Source organism: Anopheles maculipalpis, chromosome X (genome assembly GCF_943734695.1).
Source record: "Anopheles maculipalpis chromosome X, idAnoMacuDA_375_x, whole genome shotgun sequence".
NCBI classification, from domain to species: domain Eukaryota; kingdom Metazoa; phylum Arthropoda; class Insecta; order Diptera; family Culicidae; genus Anopheles; species Anopheles maculipalpis.
The window spans coordinates 10,489,934-10,505,748 of record NC_064870.1 but is presented as its reverse complement, the minus strand read 5'-3'; the positions used below and the strand labels follow the sequence as shown (position 1 = coordinate 10,505,748).

The window sequence follows — 15,815 nt, the reverse complement described above, 5'->3', positions numbered from 1 at the left end:
CAAGCTCAAATATTTGGAGAGATATGTTACCGTTCTGTACGCCGTGGACGTATTGAGTCGGAGTAGGGTATGGAGATCCTATATTAACCTTCAGGAGGTGTCGAACCATACACTGACAACACAACAAAATACTATATATTATTTATTTACATTTATATCTACTGGATAGAGAGTTGATTAACTCATAAAGTGCAAAAATGCGTCCCTCTTAGGTTGTGACGCTGCAGGGGTTATCTAGTGGTCTCTTCTATCATTCTCAATAAAATGGAGTCCTTAGGAGTTTAGCTGTTTGATTGAAGCCATTAAATGCTTCAATAATTATTGTTGGAAGGCCACTCAAAGGATGTGAACTCGCATTTAATAGTCTAGAGGCGAGTTGATTACAGTAAGCTACTTCAGGATACTAATTTTACAATTCCTGTGACATCGAGAGTTGACTATGCGATTGACTCTGAAGTCTTGCTGAGTTCTTGCTAAGTCTATCTATAGTATCTGGCGCCGCTGGTGCCGCTACCATCGGACAACACCCTCCTTTGCTCGAATATTTTGACATTTTCGGTTGCCTAAACTGAAGTCACCAAAGACTCAAACAGTTAAATGACAGTTCTTATTGAGTGCAGTTGGCTATAGAACAACCCTGCAACGTGCAATTTAATAGTCTAGTGACGGTGCGATTACAGTTGGGGGCGTACGCGCTATTTACCGATAATCACCCCCCCCCCCCCATCCCCGGGGTATTGTACACCACCCTCCCCCACCCCTCTCCATATGACACACGCCCGATCAAGGTTAGGATGACTGTCAAAAGGAAGTGCGCTTTATATGCCCGGAGCCGCCTAAAAAGGGTGTAAATAGATATTACTCCACCAAGACGGGAGCTCCGAGAGCTGAGTCGTTGGCAACTTGATAAATTTATTGCTTCGAGAACAAATTCCTCCTTATCTTACATTTCATGCTAATTGAGGGCACTGTTTCCTGCAAAACTACCTTCCTCGCTGTTGCCGATACATTGTGGTGGGAAGGTCGTGTACGTGTTTGTTTTGTACAAACACTCATCACCGATGAGTTCTATCATTATCTACTGCTTACGCACATTCAACAAGCGCCAGAACGTTTTTTTTTACACAGCAAAACAAAAAAACGGCCCAGCTAAGCCATTTCCGTGCCGTGAGTTATCTTGTGCTTCACACTTGTTTTGCTGGTTGCGTCTCGTGCGAAGGTTTTATAACGCTTCTCGAGACACACCAAACAAATAGAGCTAAAAAATAGCTCTCCAGTCGATGGTTTGTTCGGTGCAATTTGGATGTGTGAGGACTTATCTCTCCGCGTGATCTAGATGGCGGTGTTTGTCGCCGAGCGGGCGTTGGAACTGTAAATGGAAAAACAATCACAGACCGAGAGTCTGTTCGCTTGATGGTGCAAATATGCACGAGTCGCGACTAGTTGATGCCCTCCCATATGGGGAAGCTCACGCGCGCCGGCGCCTGCGGGGAAGGGGGGATAGATATGGTCTGGCGCGTGTACAGTAGCTACAGTAAACGCCCATTGGGCCGGATAACTGTGGCACATCTGTTGGTTGGGGATGGGTTTGGGTAGTGACGATACATTCATGTTCACCAGGCGTCGCAATGGTTGTGATGACTAAAAAGCATCAGTTAAGAGTCATGCTTTTTATTTATTCTTGGAATGTAGGAGTTGACTTGAAGCTAGTGGCAGATTCAAGAACTTCTGGTGATTGAACGTTTCTATTTCGCAAGAGCGATGAGTTAGGGCTTAGCTTGTGTAATACTTCATACCACAGAACATAGGCGCTATGTACATCAACACACCATATTAAAGACTGATGCGTCAATGTGTAGCTTACAGTGTGCCTCAAATATACCTGCCGTAACATCGGATATCGGGGGCGGCCTGGTGGTGCAGGCGACAACGGCGCCGGTCTTCAAACGGCAGGACCGGAGTTCAAATCCCATCCGGACCGTCCTCCCGTAGTGAATCCCGTATGACCTTTATAGGACGTTAAGCCAAGAAGAGAAGAACATTGGACAGAGAGTATCTCACAAAGTATCTAAAATATCACAGGACACGGACACACTAGGCTTGATTATCTCTTAGAGACGGAAAAGTCTCAAGACAAGCTTGTCAATACAAACGGAAAATAAATTTTCATTATGAAACCGTTCTTGTGACGGACAAGTTTCGTTAAGCAATTTTATTCGTCAAATCGTCAAAATCCATCTGTCAAAGTGATGAAACCAACAGAAACAAATCCAAAAATGTAAACAACTGTTCTTCTTGAGAAGATATTTTGTGTTTTAGCTGATATAAGGATATCAAAATGGTTTTTTCAACTCATGTGAGCGATGATAGCAGTAGTGATAATGAATGAACTGAACGGAAGATCTTAGTAACCAACGTCGGTTGCTTCGTATTATGTTCGATCCTCTGGAACTTACTAATCAAGCGTTCACAGGTTGAAAAAAAGCGAAACTTTTTTTGTAAAACCGTTTCGATATGTTCTCGAGGTTGTTCTTTTCAGATTTACGAAAAAGTTTCGTGTGTCGAAGGAAATTTTCCTCGATATTCTTTCTTCCATATTCCAACAAGAAATGTTGGCTGCTACGCTGCGGTTTCTTGCGGAGGGGAGTTACCAAAATGGATCCAGGAAAGATTTCAATAAAGCAATAAAGCTCAATAAGTTGAAATATTTTAAAAAGTAACGTTTTCGCCCAAATACATTCCATTAGAAATGGAACCAAATGAGCAGCAAGATGGCCGACTATACTTTTTGAAGATCCATTTTGAAGTAAAATACTCACATTTTGTTTGGCACTGCTCAAGAAAACGAACTGAAAACACACAGGACTTACTTGTAAGTTTGCCTTTCGTTAAGTTTTATTTTTCCAACAGACAACACAACCGGCTGTCATAATGCGACTCTTCCGTTTTTGACAACTTGTCTTGACATTTTGTGTGTGATAATCAGGCCCGTAATAGATCTGAAGATCCTCTATCTAAATCGAAATCAATTTCGGCATCTTACATCCAGTTCAGATTCCAGGTTCCAGTTGATTGATCCAGTGGGACCCTATTTTTGAGTCCAGATATTAGATCTTCTAAGGCAGAGAGCCACTCAACTTTGATGCAACTTCCTGGCGTTTTTTTTGCGAGTATAAGAGTGACGAGAGATACCCTCAAACGGCACCAGATGACTTTGCAAATAATTCGTAACATTGTTTCCATCACATCATAGCTACGACGCATGGGAGTTGTGTGAGCTTCACACGGTCAAAACTGATCCTAAGATACATCCACTGCTACGCAACTAATATCGCAAGGTCCCCTTCTCAATGTTCACTAAACACGAGATGGTGTGTAGCATAATTTCATCTCGATTTTAATATGCCGATAACTTTCTCGCACCTGATCTTCAAATGCGTGCGTGTGTGTGCATGTCTTCTGTGCACTCTTTGTCTCAGTGCACCATCTTTTCGGGTGAGGATGAGTTACGCAATGGCGGTTCGGTCCCCCGTCCAGCCAAAAATCCTATAAAGTAAAAGTGAGAGTGAGAATGAACGAAATTTGGATGTTTTTTTTTTTTTTTTTGGAGACGACACAGTTGCGAGGTTAGTCCTCGTTTTGCATAGTTGATGGTGATCATCATCGCCATACACGCGCGCCAATGGAGCAAGGTTAGATCCGCACTCGGTGGTGTTGTATATTAAATATTTAGCTGCGGCCGTATCTCTCATGTGCTTGTTACCATTTGTGGAGCCGCGTATGTGTGTTGGCGGATCATGTTGTGGGGTGAGTTGTGCTGCTGCGTACATCAAATAAAGTGTGTGAGGTGTTTGTTGTTTGCAGAACAGCGCGCGCTTGGTTTGCGGTGCTGTGTCGCGACGCGGAAGATGATTCATCAGATTGGATTCTCTCGCGGAGGTTTCAAAAACGTTGGGAATCCTTGAGAGTGTAGCGCGTAATATTGTAAGCTGGGTTTTTGAAGGATCTACGTTTGGAAGTGTACCGGGCGCGCGCGCGCTCGCCATATTGAGAAGTATCCGCGCAGTTTCTCTGGCTCGGCGAATGAATCATTGTGAATGATGATCTCACGAGCATGGTGTCCCCGGCGGCGGTGGCGGGCGGGTACGTACAATTGGACCATAGTAAGCCGGTTTTTCTTCACGTCCACCACACGGTGGAGCCGTGTACCTTGCGCAACGGAAACAGAACCGACCCTTTGTTTGCATGATCCGATGCGGAGCGAGAGACATCTTCATTACATACCAATACCTCCCTAAAACCTACACCGTACGCGCGCGCTCGGTCGTAATCTTCATGAAGCCTGCCATCTACAATGTCGATTAAACAAAGTTACAGCATGTACCCAGTCCTCCGTCCCTCCATGCCCTTCTCCGCTCTTGAAACTGACACATAACCTCACTGCCACAGGGGTTTAAACTCTGGTGATCTTTACCCTGCCGGGAATGGTAGGCAACAAATCGTTAAAAAGTCATAGTAAAATCGAACCGAGCCTATACGCGCACACATACCACAGCAGATGGGCCGTGTGGCCGCATGCATACGCCGCCACGTGCATCGTGGAAATAAAATGACCAGTTGATGACGCGCTGCCTGTCTGTGCCAGTGGATGTTGGGCAGAGGGTAGCCGTTGAACCACCAACAGTGAGGAGCCAGTAAGAGAAAGAGAGAGAGAGAGAGAGAGAGAGAGAGAGAGAGAGAGAGAGAGAGAGAGAGAGAGAGAGAGAGAGAGAGAGAGAGAGAGAGAGAGAGCGAGCAAAGAAGCCTACAAAGCTGGCTAGAAACACCGACACACCGGCTGTCTGTATAGGTGAGAGATGAATGGATATGCGTCGTGCCGTGGAGCCCAGCCACGGATAAAGATGAAAATGTGGGGGAAACGGAGCTCAGGAGAAGCAGCAATAGAAAAGGGATGGAGGACGGAGAACATATCGTGAAGCCGAAGGTATCTACGCAATCCTCCAGGCGCAAAAAGCCTTCGACATTGTGTGTGTTGTTCGGCCGTTTTTTTTTTTGTAGTAAGCAACGACCGACGGTTGTGTGTTTGGAACAACAGAAAAAGAACGAAAAACCGGTTTTACGAGTTCTCGTGCAAGCTTCTCGTTTCGTTCGCTCCCTCCCCGCCACCCCGCTCCAACAGTACAATCATCCTGTATTCCTCTTACGTATTACGATCATTCCACTCTCCTCCATTCTCACGTTCTGTTGATCCGGTCGCTTTAACTCGACCTCCTCTCTCTCTCTCTTTCTTTCGATCGTGTCACTTTTCTTTACACTGTCCTCTTTGCGCAGCCTGTCGCCATAGCGACAAACAAGCGCAAAGCCTACCCGCATGCACACACGTTGCGTTCACCTGTTCATCCGTTGCGAATATCCGTTGATTGAGCTTTGTATTATTAGCGATACACATACACATCCCGCAGGAATGAACCAGCGGCAAAATGAACTCTCCCGGATGATTGACATTTAAACGCGGCAAACGGACGTTACAAATTTTATGATCGAGCATCAATTAGCGATAAGAAATGGCATTTTTTTTTTAGATGTTTTTGTAAAAGACCTAGGCGTTCGAGGTGGCTGACATTAATTATGTGATTTGTTTCTGATCGATAGAATACATTTGCATTAGCCACGGTCAGGCGGATCCTTTAGAAATAAATATTAATACTAAAAATGTTACACTGACGGTTTTTGGTTTCTTCTCTGGTTGCTCTGCTGCTGCAACAAACCTAATATTGGTTCAATAAAATGCTTAAAATTATTTTAAAATGACACATAAAACTTTTGCCGGATGATTGTTTTCTAAAACTTCATTTAAAGCATTTCTTTAATTGTTTTTTTTTTTAAACATTTGAACCTCGGTACCTTGTTGTGTGTTGGCACTAACGTCTGTGCACCCAGGACGCTCCGAATTTTCATAAAAGAAGGCCATTAATAGCAGATATCCAACTAAACTCATCCTAGACCAACCAGGAAAATTGAGCTATTGGTTTTCATCTAATAGATAACAGGTTCTGTCTCTCAATTTCTTAGTATCTGACATTAAACATCAAGAGAAATATAGACACTCATAATTTTTTGGTTGATTCACATCAGACATGATACGGTTCCTAACCAATCTGGAATACGATTTTATTTTAGGACTAGCATTGAATTTCTAAAATCCTTATTCTATCCCTGTACGAGGCTTTCCAAGGCAATGATGCTTATTCGCAAGATCAGAAATGCCAAACGCTCCTACACAAAAATGCGCTAGATTGGTTACTTTTTACAACTTACGATTAGCTCATTTTAAAGTTATAATAATAATCGATAATATAATCGAATAAGCGAAAATAGTTAAAATCGCTAATATAATACTTTCTAATAAAACGTAAATAATCTTAAAACTTTTGATCGTAAACGTCCTTTTGATTCGACAACCCTGCGCGTACGGGTGGTTGCATATATTTAGGCGCATGGTTTGTTTTCAACAACAACAAGCGTTATGCCGTTTTGCTGAAGAGCTTCTCGTTTAGCTTCTCTCTCGAAATAGAGAGAAAGAGAGAGGAGAGAGCCTAAACGTGATCGAGTGAATATTTTGAATTTTTTAAAACTCATTTTGCGGCACAATGGGCAAGAATTATTTCAATCAATATTATATTATAATAATGTATAATAAGATTTTATACAATTAAAAGATAAATGGAAAATGAGCATATTGTGGCGAATTTTTAACGCTTTCGATTTCGGTTTGCTCCTAGAAAGCTAGTTCAAAATATACATGCCACGTTATTAGGGTCGATGATGACCGACCTAAGTTTTTGCTGCTAACTCAACTACTAGTAGCCAACGCCAAAGCCTCATTATTATTATTTGCCATGGTCAGCTCATGCCAGCAAAGCCCTGGAACAGTATTCAAAAGATTTTAAAGAAATTTTAACTGTGAAACACGCTTTTATAATCTCATGGTGTAATTCTTAAAAATTTTAGCATATTTATTCTGACAACAAGCTGAAATTTTCCGTGGCGCTTGCCGAATTGTTCAACTGTGCTTGACTGTTTGACAGATGCTGGCTATCAAAAAAATCAGAGTTTTTTATTTTAAGAGAAATTTATCATAGTCATCAAGGTCCCACCATTGCATGATATACACAAATTTATAATTTTTGCTTTTGATGTTATTAATAATCACGCAAAGTGATAGGGGTGAGTTTCTACTACCTTTTCTACTGAATTTCATTCAATCCCTTACTGTGAATCGGGAGTTCCAGTTGAAATCCAATTCAGATTCTTTAGGTCATTAAGATTTTGTTTTAAAATTAACTATCTGTAGCATCAACAGATTTTAATAACCTTTTTTTTTATGTTCATTTTTTGTAAAATTCCTGTAATCTATCGTGTTCCCTCCCGTACCACTAAGGTAGTTGGTGTTGCAGTAGGTTTTATTGTCACTCTTTTGGTTTAACTTATTGAAATAATTCCCAGTGGTGTGTTACACGTGTGCCCACTGTGCCACCGGTATTTAGCGGGCTCTCGCAAGCCAGTGGCCCAGCCAGCACAACTAGGTTGCCGCCGTGGCCGTTTCGTTCGGCTGGTGGATAGTAGTTTAGAGTTAGTCACGCGTCGGTTTCCGTGGCAGCCACACCACAAATCACTGGCTGTGTGTATACGTGCGTGTGTTTGTGCGTGCTGTGTCGTGGTGAGCCAATCGTTCGAATTACACTGTCACTTGTCAAGCTGTTGTGGGGTGGTATTGGAAATTAATCGCGACAGCAAAAACGAAACGCGAATAAAGGAAAAAAAAACAATCACCCAAAGCCAGCTCACGATCGCGTTTTTCGGTGTCTTTCAAAGTTTTGCAAAACTTTGATTTCCATCAGAGGAGACGGTTTAGGTGCGCGCGCGTGCGTGTATGTTTGTGTGACTCATTGTGAAGGGGAGGGGGGGGGGGGGCGGGTGGGCTGGAAAAGCGCAGTGTAGGGGATGTGAAACACACGAACGCGGGGAGGGGTGGGGCGGAGCAGGGGGTGGTAACTGTTTGGTGGCAAATATTTTAGCCCCGCACTTGGTACGGTTTCCTTCACTCGATCGGCGGCCCTCGTGGAAAGGTGCTTCAAGTGAAGGGGCAAGAGGAAATTGGAATGGAAGGGTTATGTGTGTGTGTGTGTGTGCGCTGTAGAGCAAATACAACAATTAGAGCTTTTCATTTCGTCCAACAACAGCAGCACGAAAGAGAACGGGCGATCGCTTTTTTTTTGTGTCGCCGCCAGCCGTGTGCCACAGCAAGAAAGAGAGAACGTAAAGTTGGGGGAGGAGGAGGATGAGGAGGTAGTGACAATGAGAGAGGGTTCGGTCACCGTAACAATTGGCCGTTACCCCTTTGTCCAAGGGTGCGGCAGGCTTGCATGTGTGCGAGTGTATGTGACCGTTTGGAAAAGTTATCAAGAGGAAAGCGCCTCCCAAGACTTTGACACTAGCAAATTGATCATGTTCAACTTTGTAAAATTCGTCTTAAAAAATGGCCGAGGAAACCGTTGCCAACTTCATTATCCGGAATTGGAACCGAACGGCTCCGCCCAACGAATTCCTCCCACTGTCTGCCCACCGGATGGGCACAACTCGCATTGCACTGCACCGGAACCTAGAACAGGAAGCCGGAAGCAACTTGACACTCTGCGTAGAGACGCACTGAATCAGCGGTGCCACAGCTGATTGATATCCACAACAAAAAAAAATCAATCCCAAACACGCACACACGCATCTCGCCACACCACTCAAATACCGGAAAATAGTCTTCGCTCAGTTGTGCGCACTTCCTATCTGCGGAGAGGTTTGCAGGAAGTTGCAGTTGTTCGCAAAATGTACGACTCGAAGCTTCCGAAACGGATTTGCATTCAGAGCGGAAAGAGCGACGAAGAAGCGGCTATTCGACAACATAGAAAAAAGTGTGGAGGGAGGCGAGAGGAGGGAGGGGGGGGGGGAGGGAGGTATTTGAGAGGGCGATTGGATGTGAAAAGCGAAAAATGTTTTTCCAACCATTTCTCTCTCGGCGCACCGCGACCATCTTCGAATGCAACTGTGTAAACGTGTTTACCACGTGTGTGTCTGTGTGTGTGTATGTGTTTGAATGCACGGCTCATGTTACATTGGTGGAGTCTCCTTCTCTCTATCCTCAAACCTGCTCCCCATTTTTTTCTCACCTATCTCACCTACCTCGATGCGCGAGCCCGAGTGTCTTTCGATCATAAGATCAGGTCGCTTTCGCTTTTTCGAGTGTTGTGCCAAGTGTGCTGGGTGGGTTTTTGTGGTTATTTTTTTCCCTTCAAAGTGTGCGAGGGAAAGGAGGGCCGCGCCACTTTCGCGCAGCACACAAGCGGTGTTCCGTGGTGGTGGGTGAAGTGTTGTTATCATTGCATTGAACTCTCGTGGTCGTGAGATGCAGTTCCCGCGACCCCCATCTCCCAGCTGGGCTTACACGTGGAAAAAATACATTTTATTTAATCAAACATTGCGATAGGCAACGAAAGGAGAGATTTGTGGGAGCGGAGCGGGAAGAACGAGGAGGAATATTTTTCCTTCCTCCCACAGAGCTTATCGCTTCAATCGAACAAAACGGGTGGAAAAAATCGAAACATTTTATTTGTGGTAAAGCAAAAATAAAATACGAGGGTTCGTCGCCTGCTGCTGTTGCTGCTGCAACTAAACACAATCACCCACCCTACAAAAGTGTATAGGAAAAAAAAGGCCACCTCTTCTGGGTTGTGATTATCTGGGCGATGCTGTATAATGTGTGTGTGTGTGTGTGTGTGAGTGTATTTATTCGAGCGGAGATTGGAAATTGCATGTGTGTGTGTATTTTGTAGTTTTGTTTGACTTTTTCTCCTTCAAACTCGCATCATAATCGAAGGGAAAACAGCAATCAACCAGCCACGACCAAACACGAACATCAACCCTCTACCTGCTGCTGCAGGCACCATAAGTAGAAGCACAGCAATAAGAGCACAAAGTGTTGCCAAGTACAGTTTGCTGGCCAATGTCTGCCCTACCATCAACCCTTGTTTGCAATTGTTTGCGAAAAATGGAATGAAAATCGTAAACGGCGGGTGTAAATTACAGCGAGCCGGGCATGTCAATGCCCCCCCCCCCCCCCCAGCAGTGGTGTATCAAGTGTAGTAGGGAAGGATTTGGGTTTCAATTCTGATGATGACGATTGACATTGATGGTAACAAGAGCGACCTCAAAAGACCTCATTGGTTTTATTGTCGACAAAATTCTCCATGCGTATCAGTCGAGATTTTTGACATTTTAGTCATTTTTGATGATAGTAAGGGGAATAAAAGGAGAACTCTCAGGAGAATTAGTCTTTTATCTTAAATATATTTTATTTATACACATAATGATAAGGCGTGTCCTCCTTATTCCTTGCCTTATCCCGGGCATACTCTTTTTTTTCTTGTTAGGATTTCTTTGAGTGATGGGCAGATCCTAATTTATCACGGAGTCTGATTCGGGCATTACTCCGAAGGAACACTGTTGGAGTTGACAGCGATTTCGATTTAAGTTTTGAATCTGAAGCAAAATTTTCAGTATACTCTGGAGTAATCAGCAGTTGACTCCAGAACAATCCGGATTAACCTTCAGTAGATTCCGCAGTGCAACTCCAGAGATGATATCGGAGATTACTCCGCATATCAGTCCGGATTACTCGCGATTCAACTCCAGAGTACTCTGGAGTAAGCTTTGCATTTAACTTCGGATTACTCTGGATTATTTTTCGGAGTTGAATCCGTTTTTTAAACATCGGAGTCAGAGTGGATTAATGAATCCTTTTCAGAATCCTTTTCCCACCACTAGTTTTTTTTTATATTCTTTAAACGATAAAATTTTGATGTTCTTGAGCAATTTTGAAGAATCAGAGGCATCAAGACTCTTCGTTCGTCTTCTGAGCACTTCTTGAATATTAGTAGTTATTCTCAGACATAAACTACCTCTGAGACTATGTCTTATTAGTCTGAGATTTACCTTATGCTCTACAAATATAATCGGCAAGGTTTTTGCAAAATTGTAGTCCTTTTGCTCGGCTAGGTCTCATTGGTCCAAATTTCTCCCTAACATTCTGAGCACTCCTGCCATAGCAGAAACAAGCACTCAGGCTTTGACAGTTTAAGAGCGCTTTTGATGGAGAATCAGAGGCATCAGTTGGAAGAGGACACAATCTCGATCGTCTATGTTTATATACTTGAAAGTCCCCAACTGAAAAGTAGATACAACCGAGACTAGGGAAAGAGATCGAAATTTCGTGCTTAAAACATACGGATAGAGGCGATTACTCCAAGGATTTTCCCAAGGTTCCATTAGTTATCTCGAGGATATGGCTAAAATTATTGAGACTAGGTTTCATTTGTCTTAAGAGATATAAAGCTCAAGAGAGCTCAAAGAATATCTCTACTTAGCCTCAATTTATTGACGATTTTGGTGACAATTTTGATGATGTTTGATATCGGCTAAAACGGAGACGTCCGCAATGAGATGGATATCGCCTTAACTAGCATCAATAGTTGGAAGATTTTTGAGACAATTGTTTTGGTGCAGCCTCAGTCTGTTTGATATCGATTGCAAACAAGAAACAGAACTCATTTGTCTTTGCCTTCCGCAAATTCCACCGTGTATATTCAATATCCGTATCTCGTAGCTTTGACTTAGTATCATTAGGCATGGCTCATCAGGGTCTTTCTTACCCTTCAGGTGTTTTTTCTCTCTCTCTCTCCAAAGATCGTCATTTTGTTGTTCAAACGGATGTAAAATCCGAAAGGAAGGTCTCTAACAGTATTATAACCCTCCAATATCTTTACCGCCATTGTATGGTGGTGCCGTAGCTTTCGGTGTGTGTGTGTGCGTCTACCATAGCCATGAAGTTTTCCCATCAAATCGCGCTAACTGCGCCCCCCGTCCCTCATCTATTTCGGAAAATGCTCCCCCGCACGCCTGGGAGTAGTATCAACAGGCCGGTTAATTTTTATCGTTTTTTTTCTTTAGTTTAGCTTAGTTTAGCCGACTTTACTTAGAGATCGCGGTCGACCATTCGGCCACTGCCAATCTCCGCAACGGGTCTGCTCTCCTCCTTCGCGCGAAACACTGGTCCCGGGTGGTCGGGTCCGATCTCATTACCGATCTCTGCCGTTCCATCTTCATCATGACACACACACACACGCAGTGTGGCTCGGACGGAACGCTCCGTTACTTCTGGCACATTTCTATTACAATGGTCCGTCATTCATCTCGCGCCTCCCTCCTCTTGCATTTCAAACTCCAACAACCTACTACTTGGCCGCTCCACGATGATGAATTTCTTTTGCCCATCGTGTTTTCCCGTTGAATTTTGCGCGCGCGCGCGTGTATCATTTTCTCTTTCGCGCTTCATCTTGGGCGCTTTCCAGCAGTTGTGTTGCAGTTTTGCGTTCCAACGATGACCACCACCATCCATTTGGCGGCAGGGGAAGGGTTGGAAAAGGAAGAAGAACCGGAGGCATAAGGGGGCGGGGGGGGGGAAGGCAATAAGCGACAGCACAAACATAAGTCCCGCACGGTAGGCACGGCAAAGTGTAATAACAGCAGCAGCAGTAAAAATGCTAACAGTGTATAGAAGGTATGGCGAATGTGAATGATGAAGGGCATTGCATTTCGATGCTTTGTCGATCTTTTTTTTTTTTTGCTGCTGCATTGAACGTGGACCCTGAGAAATAATAGTCTTCCGAGTGCGAGAGCGAGAGCATACCTGAAAATGGCCTATTTTCTTCAAAACTTCTCAACCACGGGTGATGAATTTCAGTGGTGGTGGAAGTTTGCGATTAAAAACCCTCAACTTTGGTGTGTTGGTTACTTCTCAATATACTCTAATACATGATTAAAGTTACTTGAACGACTGGGCGGGTAAAGAATCCGTGGTCAGGGAAGACTTACTTTAGTTCAATACTTGAGACTCCAGAGTCCAGACATTAGACTCCAGAAAATCTCGACACCAAGAAAGATGTCCGGCACCGCACAGTAATCTTTGGGTAAAGTTGCCTTAGACACACCACACAGGCTACACGCTAATTTGCGATAAACGAACTGTCAATAAAGTTCCCAGCAAAAACGTGTAATGCTATCGGCAAACAATTCGTTTGGCGTTGGAAGTTGCGCGTAGTGTTTGATTTTGCTTTTAGCCTCAGAAGCGGTGGTGCGCAAATACTAGTAACTGGTTTACTGTAACTATAACGAGAGCAGCGCAAAAGCGCTAAAAGAGTTCTCGTCTGTAACTCCTTTGGAAGTTGATTTCCATCTTGGTGAAGCTGTGAAGAAAATTTTGTGAAACTTCCCCGTAGTGAGCACTGACAAATCTAATTGCGTGCTATCAATAAGTGCAGTAAGTCATTTGATGGCCCGGTGTGACCAAGTAGGTCGTTAAGCCAAGTAGACGAAGTGATGATTCAGGATATTGCCGAATCTTGCGGAATCTTGTTTGAGTTTGTTCCAGATTGCAACGGCAGTGGCAAACTGCAACGCTGAATGACATCAGATTCCTTCATAGAACTGCAGAGCCTCTAGAGAGAGGGAACTCAAGCAAAGGGGGGGGGGGGGGGGGGTTGTATTAAAGCTAATTATAGTGACTACGACTTGCAGCTCGAGTAGGGGCACTAGCGATTCTTCATCCAGAGCTTCCAGATAGTGTATCGCACTCGTCTGAAGGGATTGCTAACTAGAGGGAGGTGAGCTAGGAAGAAGATATGCAAATTGTTTGCTTCAAATCTGCAAACAACAATTGCGTGTGCCTCTGCTGGGATTGTGTGCTTCAAGATGGGGCTAGAATTATCTCTCTTGGTCAGGTGTGTGTGGTGTCTGAGATAACCGTTCCCGTGCCAATTATCTGTGGGTCCTCTCCGAAACGGTGGGTGATAGTGTCATCTTCGTTTGCACCGCACAAAGGGATGGCTGTGGTCTAAAAGTTCAACCCAAAAATTAGCTGAAACATATATAATAGTGACTGCTGTTGAATCCTAGGCACCATTCGCGGTGGAATGGTGTGGTGATATAGAAATTATTGAGCACATGTTTGTTTCCAGCACCAGGTAAAGGTGTCTTATCTTTCGGTTTTGTGCGCGTGTATGCAAAAAAAAGAGTGTTTGTGTAGAAGAAAAAAAGAAGGAAGAAACCCCTGAATGTGTAATGCAATTAAGGGTGAAGGATTTTTGCATGTAAGAGAAACCCCCACCATTCCGGAACTCTAACTACTCTAGCACACCTCCGGAACTAACAACGCCGTCCAGTAATGAAGCAACTGTACCGAAAGTCTTCACAGTAGTGTGTTTGCGTGTGCGTGACAGATGTTTTAGTGAGGGATGAAGAAGAAGGCGAACATCTTCGAGCTGCCACCGAAGTGTCCGGCACTGGCGAACAAAATAACCGGCATCTTCGGATGGCGTCACACGTATCAGGTGCACCAGCGCCAGAAAGGCATACCGCACTGCAGCCAGTATCTGTACAAGAGCTACTCGCTCAACCTACCCCGGAAGGTGGGCAGCTGCGAAACGCTGGAAACAGGATCCGACGGCACGGTGGAGGTGGACGGGTACGGTGTCGGCGGTGGCCGGTCAGCATCTTCGTCGTCTACCCGTGGTACCGCCTACCAGTACCGGCATGGTGGTACCAGTAACAGCTGTTGCACCGAACCTGGCACACCGAACTGCGAAACAGTAAGCCTCACCGACCGTAATTAGATTACTTCTTTCCCCATTCCCTTCTACTACCATTGCTAGATCGTACTGGCTTGAAGCCGAAGTCCACTTGAAGTCGAAATTTATTACCCTGTGTCCTAAAAAAATGTCTACTATTAGGGTTCTTTCGGAAATGAAGCTCCACTGAAGTAACTGTCAACTTCGAACGAGGTTTTGATGGCTTTATTTGAAGAGCAAAAAGCAGTAAACCTAGTAAGACAACGCCACCCACCATAAACGGCAAGGTTTTGCGGTTGAGTTGTTGTACCCTGCTGCGTCAGTTTCTTGACAATCGTTTCCTTATCTTATCGCACCTCGGCGTGTGTTGTTGATGGTGATCTCGATTCTACCTGTTTCAGGGTTGGGTGAGACCTACTGAAGCTCATCACTGTTGCGGTCATCGACGTTGCGATAATGAAGCAACCCGATTGAGAGAGTCCAAAAGCATTGAAGAAGAATGTCCTCATGCCATCAAACCCTATGGGTAGTAAGTAGGTGTAAACTTCCCAATCGGCTTAAAAAGGTGTACAATTGTAGATTGCTATCACACAGCGGCATTAGACGCATCATACGGTACGATTAAAGACATCTCCAACAATTTGTGGACGAGTGTACTTGTTTGCCCACCAGTGCAACGTAACTGATCAAACGCGTTTATGATTGATTGTGTCCGTTATGCGCGAGTGTGTGTATGACTCACTGGTTTGTTTGGGAAATCGTTAGTTTACGATATTCGGAGCGGTTTGTAGCAAGCACAGGGAACACAAGCGCACAAGTGCGCGTCACAAGTATTCTGTCGCAGGCTTGGCTGGAATTCGCCGGAAAGTCACGTACTAGTTACGTAGTGCAACGCGAAACCAGCCCCAGTTGGAGCTTGGTGCCCAGTGAATATAGACGTTTTTCAAAGCTTGCGTCTTAATGCTACAGAGAACTATCTTCTGTTTTGGTAGAGTTGCGTGCTTTAGCGAATTTGTTTTTTGGTTGTAATACTCTTGAGATATCTGTTTATCGGTGTTGAGAAACACGTACGAATGATGCAAC

General features: G+C 44.2%; 3 protein-coding genes across 5 annotated transcripts in view; 1 reads left to right on the top strand and 2 right to left on the bottom strand.

The window, feature by feature from the left end:
- LOC126556789 (alpha-1B adrenergic receptor-like) overlaps positions 1 to 15,815 on the bottom strand; it is a 462,834-nt gene that overhangs the window by 392,043 nt on the left and 54,976 nt on the right. The gene's annotated exons all lie outside the window — the stretch shown is intronic.
- The window catches only part of LOC126563000 (rho GTPase-activating protein 190), a 149,379-nt gene that overhangs the window by 107,045 nt on the left and 26,519 nt on the right, over positions 1 to 15,815 (bottom strand). The window lies entirely within an intron of this gene.
- The window catches only part of LOC126562225 (serine-rich adhesin for platelets), a 233,243-nt gene continuing 231,810 nt past the window's right edge, over positions 14,383 to 15,815 (top strand). Inside the window, exon 1 of one of the 2 annotated variants that reach the window (XM_050218710.1) lies at positions 14,383 to 14,753. In XM_050218710.1, coding sequence (XP_050074667.1) covers positions 14,400 to 14,753 — 354 coding nt within the window. In that variant the 5' untranslated portion in view covers positions 14,383 to 14,399. The remainder of the gene's footprint in view (positions 14,754 to 15,815) is intronic. The other variant, XM_050218785.1, reaches the window with a different exon arrangement.